Here is a 5,598-nt window from a genome sequence, read left to right as displayed (position 1 = left end):
ACAGTTGGAGATTGCGTCTTGTAACTCTTTCTTTAGCATGGGATGACTTTTTTTTTATATTTTTCTACATGTTATTTGACTATTTTGGACAGAAATATGTTGCATATGATTTTCCAGAATATCATCTGCTTTTCTTTAAATACTTGGATCGAAAACACAAAAATAGAGAGAAATAGCCAACAAGAATGTCCTCGTTATATTCTGGAAAATGGCATCTGAAATATATGGAACTCTATGAATTGTTTATTGACCATAAAGGCTAGCTTTTCAAATAGAAATCTATCTCAAGTTTGTCTTTTAGGTCTACAAACTGTGAGGCAGTTATGTCATATAATAGGAAAATGAAAGAAAGGTAATAGTACCATCTCTGCTTATCCAATGAAAGGAAGAAGCTTCACTCAAGAATTGTCTCATTTATGTTCTTCGAATGAAATGTGGGTTTAAAAAAATGGGTCAACGGGTTTGGGTTTCAATGTGGGTGGGTTTAATTTTTAAATTAAATAATATATGTGGTCAATCAAAACAAGTCACGCAGCATTTTAAAATTGAAAAAATACCAGCAAAATTGGGGTGTTAGTTTGAGGGGTATTCTTGAGCCCAAAAAATAGATTGGGGGTATTTTTGGACCAAATAGGTGGATGGAGGGGTATTTTTGGACCAATAAGTGGATGGAAGATATTTGTGAGTCATTTCCCATACTTTAGGAGTATTTTTGGACCTTTTCCGTTCTAAATATGGTTTGACCATTTGGCCTACATATGAGAAAACTAATATAAAAGCATAAAATTCATTGAGAGAATAATCTCCCCCTAAACAAGACTCTTTAATGACTACATTGTGGACGCGTGTTTTGAATGAGAAGAACAAATCTTCTATTTATAGAAGTCTAAATCTTCTCCTACAAGAAAAGGAATAAATAATATAGAATCATTTTTCACAAAGAAAATATTTTTACCAAGAAATCTCTTTTGAATTAAAACACAATTATGGTAAAATTCAAACTGGGCAAATCCTAACAATTTTAGGAGGTGGGTCAGGGCAGGTAATATAGGGGAGTGGGTTGTTTTTTTATTTTTTTTGTGAAATTGGGTTATTAGAGTCAATTTGGGGATTTTCGTTAAATGAGGGGTATATTTGAACACTTTACTGACGGGAGGGGCATAAATGACCCAACATTGTAACTGAGGATATTCTTAGTCATTAAAATAAAGTAGAGGGGTATTTTGACCCTTTTCCCTTATTTTACGGTTTTCGAAATATAAATAAAATAAGAAAACAAAACTTAAAAGACTATTATATTTATTTACGATTTTTTCATTTAAATAAGTTAAGTGGCACGGAATTTATATTTTTTTTGGCAAGAAACGACAAAATTAAGTAAAAATGGGATAACAGTTTAGTTGCAATTTAAAAGCCATACCTATAATTTTGTTACACAGAGTATAGATGTCATATTTATTTTACAATTTTCCATTGTGTTTTACTTAAATATGTTAAATGGCACGTATTTTTATTTTTTTTCGCAAGAAACAACAAAATTAAGAAAAAATAAAACAGTTTAGTTGCAAATTAAAACCTCGACCTATGAATAATTTTGTTAGAGAGAGTATAGATGTCGTATTTAAAGCAGCAACAGTCTCCGTAATTTCCTCTCTGCCTATCGTCTCCACTTTTGATTCCACTGCTAAAGGAAGACAAGACTCTTTCCACTCTCAATCTCAGTTAAAAGCAACCCAATTGCCAAAAACTTAAGCTAATTTATCACGTACAACCCTTTTCTTGATTTTCTCTTAATTCATAGTATATACATTCTTCAAAGAGCGAAGGTACGACTTGCCTAGTTTTGCTTCATTTTCTTCAAATTTTGTTTCTTTTATGTGACATGATATTTAGCATTTGAAACTTGACAGTCTTTTTTCTCTATTTTTGGTGGTATATGGCTGATGTATCTTTCATGGAAAAATTACACGTAAAAGTTATATGTTCTCAGGACGATATATATATATATATATATATATATATATATATATATATATATATATATATATATATATATATATATATATATATAAACTAAATGAACTGACGCCAATAACGGAACTCTGGCTATTTTTTTTTTCCTTTTTGAATGATTAAATTGATATAGTGTATGTATATGTTTTTGCTTGAATTTCCAATTTTTATAAGTTTGTTTTAGCATTTTTTCTGCTGCAATATGAAGTATCAAATAGTAGGATGTGCCTATACTATATGAGGGGTAGACCAAAATTATGATTGAATATTGATGTGCAGGCCGCTTAGCACGTATTATCGAGTTCCTTTTTCTATTTCACTGTTATGTTAATGATCCTTTTTTTTTTTTTTTTTTTTTTTTTTTTTTGGATTCGGTTTGTGATCCTTCATTTGGGAAACAAAAATAGAACTGAAAGTCATGATTCTGACCTTAAGCCTTAATTATAATTCTGGCGCATTCGTCATGATTCATATTTTCTTATTTTGGTCCTATACTATTAAATTTTCTGATTTTAATAAAGAATATGACCAGTGGCTGACCCCAACTAGACTTAATAATAATTGTTGTTGTACTGTTATATTTTTCACTTTCCTCAGTTGGGAAAAAGGGAGTATGTTGTTGTAGTCAAGTCTGAGAAATTCTTATGTGACATGTCTGGACCATCAAACAGATTAATAATTGTATATCAGTATTCAGTAACACCTACTTCAATTTTTTTTCCCGGTAAAATGTTCTTCTTTGTGAATGTATTTTGTGAAGAGAGAACCTAACTCTGGAAATTTAGTCAGTGATGTATGTCTAGAAGTGGAATATTTCTTATTGGTTGTAAGGAAAAGCTATGTTTCTTGCAATTCCATTTACATGTTTATATTGCTTCCCTCAGCCTAAATATGTGCTTGTACTTTAGTAGCATTATCATTTGGGCTTATTATTTATTTGTCTGTCTATTGTTTAATCTTTTCCGGATCTTTCTTGTTGTATTGAGGCAGAGATGACAATTGATCAGCCACACTACCCATCTGTTGCCAATAAGGTAGCTGGAAACTTCGTGCTTAGATCTACTCAAAACCGAGATCTGCTGGCATACCAAAGACAATATAAATATGGAAATCAGAGTAATAAGCCCTGGTTGCATCGATGTGAAGGAAAATATGACATGTCGATGGTTTCATCCTACTCATCGCCAGTTTTTGTGCAAGCTCCTTCAGAGAAAGGTTTTTCCAGCTTCGCAATTGATTTTCTGATGGGTGGTGTCTCAGCAGCAGTCTCCAAGACAGCTGCTGCGCCAATCGAGCGCGTGAAACTCCTGATCCAGAACCAGGATGAGATGATCAAGGCTGGGAGGTTATCTAAACCATACAGTGGCATAGCTGAATGTTTTAGCCGAACAATGAAGGACGAAGGACTTGTGTCGTTGTGGAGAGGCAACACAGCTAACGTTATCCGTTATTTCCCAACTCAGGCTCGTTCTTTTCTCAGTCAAAATCGGTTATTTAAAAATGGGATAATTACATTTTTGGACCAGTCAAAAGAATAATAGCCAAAAAATGTATGTGTTTTGTATATTTAGGTATATTACATGTAATATACATGTTGTATACGTAAAATATACATATGATCTACAGATAATATACATAATCAGTGTATAGATTTTGTAAATTTTGGCTAACACCCGTAATTAATTTCCATTGACAGGCCAAAAATGAAAAAGTTCCCTTAAAAATCTAGGTACTTATTCATTTCGTTCTTGTGATATATTTTTCTCTCTCTTTTGTGCAGGCCTTGAATTTTGCATTCAAAGATTACTTCAAGAGGCTTTTTAACTTCAAAAAGGACAGAGACGGTTACTGGAAATGGTTCGCCGGAAACCTTGCATCAGGAGGTGCAGCTGGTGCATCTTCCCTTTTCTTTGTCTACTCTCTTGATTATGCCAGAACTAGGCTAGCAAATGATGCTAAGGCTTCAAAAGGGGGAGGGGCTCGACAGTTCAATGGCCTGGTTGATGTATACAAGAAGACATTAGCATCTGATGGAATTGCTGGACTTTACCGTGGATTCAATATTTCATGTGTTGGGATCATTGTGTACCGCGGTCTCTACTTCGGTCTGTACGATTCTTTGAAGCCGGTTCTCCCTCAGAACCTACAGGTAATGTTGCTTCAGTACTAACTAAACATTGTCAAATTTTATTTTATGCAAACTCTAGTGATCGCATCCATGATGATCTTCTTCTTTAAATTTTCCCCTGGATGTCTAAAACGTATGCCTTCAATACTTTGATTCATTTTGATTATTATCAATCTGATAGAATAAAAAAAACACGAAAGAAGCATTTGCACACACGTGTTTCCTGATATATTATTTCTCTCTTACATTTTTGGACCTCTAAAACATAATAGCCGGCAAATGTATATGTTTTGTATATTAAGTATATATATACATACGATATACATGTAATATACATAATCAGTGTATAGATTTTGTATATTTTGGCTAGAGCCCGTAATTAATTTTGGCCGATGGGCCAAAAATGAAAAAAGCCCAAAATTATTTGTCATTTTCCATACATCTGGTGTTTTGTTGGTTTCAGGATAGCTTCTTTGCTAGCTTTGCACTAGGGTGGCTAATTACAAATGGTGCTGGACTTGCATCCTATCCGATTGACACTGTTCGTCGAAGAATGATGATGACATCCGGTGAAGCAGTGAAATACAAAAGCTCAATGGATGCTTTTACTCAAATCTTGAAGAATGAGGGTGCTAAGTCCCTCTTCAAGGGTGCTGGTGCAAACATTCTTCGTGCTATTGCTGGCGCTGGTGTCCTATCTGGCTACGACAAACTCCAGTTACTCGTACTGGGAAAGAAGTATGGTTCTGGTGGTGCTTAAGATTAAGCAATCATGTTTGTCATATCTCTACTTAACATTAATCCTTCCGAGGATTCTTACTTGAATTTCGAATAATTAGCTGCCAAACAGAAGTATCATTTCGTTAGTACTTAGTAATGTTATACATATTGTGGCAACTGCTGGTTCAGTTGTTGGTTTATTCAGGTTCCTGAATTAAGGCACTGTAGAATTTGCCCAATTTTGTTAGACATGGCAAGGCATATCTTGCCTAAAGGTGCAATTTTTTGTTTTGTTTCAGTTTATGGGGTAATCTTAAATAGATTATCCAGCCAACTCAATAATGTAGTTGAGTCTTTTCTATGTTAATCATTAATTATTTCTGTGTTTTTGGTGGTGCTTCCGGTTGTCATGTGTATATCAAACAAAATCCAAGTTGCTCAATTTTGAAGATCCTAAAAGCAACAACCAGATTCACGTATACAAGATTTGATTAAGGGATTTGACCTGTTGGATCTGATCAATTAGTTACTGAGAATTTTACATCCAACTTTATTCAAATAAAATTAAGACCATTGTAAGTACGAGATTGTTACTGATTATATCAGTTTAGGGGCTTTCTCCCTATTGTTGAAGTTGGACCAAAAAGAAGGCCCATCTTTGAAGTGGATCTATGAAGTAGCCATTTGGACAATACTAGTATTCGTACCCCCGAGATGCACGGAAAATAAATAAAATT

At 33.8% G+C, this 5,598-nt stretch overlaps 1 protein-coding gene across 2 annotated transcripts; it reads left to right on the top strand.

Annotated features, from left to right (window-relative positions):
* The first annotated feature begins 1,601 nt into the window (after positions 1 to 1,601).
* Positions 1,602 to 5,258, top strand: LOC132063134 (ADP,ATP carrier protein 1, mitochondrial-like). Of its 2 annotated transcripts, none has more exons than XM_059455574.1 (4): positions 1,602 to 1,826; positions 3,004 to 3,476; positions 3,794 to 4,162; positions 4,605 to 5,258. In XM_059455574.1, exons 2-4 carry the CDS (start codon positions 3,006 to 3,008, stop codon positions 4,899 to 4,901), a joined length of 1,137 nt encoding a protein of 378 aa, XP_059311557.1. In that variant the 5' UTR covers positions 1,602 to 1,826; positions 3,004 to 3,005; the 3' UTR covers positions 4,902 to 5,258. The 2 variants fall into 2 exon arrangements, with proteins under 2 accessions (XP_059311557.1, XP_059311558.1); XM_059455575.1 differs by lacking the exon at positions 1,602 to 1,826 and adding an exon at positions 2,178 to 2,877.
* Positions 5,259 to 5,598: the final 340 nt, after the last annotated feature.

This window comes from Lycium ferocissimum, chromosome 7 (genome assembly GCF_029784015.1).
Source record: "Lycium ferocissimum isolate CSIRO_LF1 chromosome 7, AGI_CSIRO_Lferr_CH_V1, whole genome shotgun sequence".
Classification (NCBI taxonomy): domain Eukaryota; kingdom Viridiplantae; phylum Streptophyta; class Magnoliopsida; order Solanales; family Solanaceae; genus Lycium; species Lycium ferocissimum.
This window is presented reverse-complemented; position numbering and strand designations above follow the sequence as displayed.

Excerpts from the sequence above, each read along its gene's own strand:
- LOC132063134 (XM_059455574.1), top strand. The coding sequence starts at position 3,006 with ATGACAATTGATCAGCCACACTACCCATCTGTTGCCAATAAGGTAGCT. Across the intron at positions 3,477-3,793 it reads TCCGTTATTTCCCAACTCAG|GCCTTGAATTTTGCATTCAA; the intron begins GCTCGTTCTTTT and ends TCTTTTGTGCAG. Across the intron at positions 4,163-4,604 it reads TTCTCCCTCAGAACCTACAG|GATAGCTTCTTTGCTAGCTT; the intron begins GTAATGTTGCTT and ends TGTTGGTTTCAG.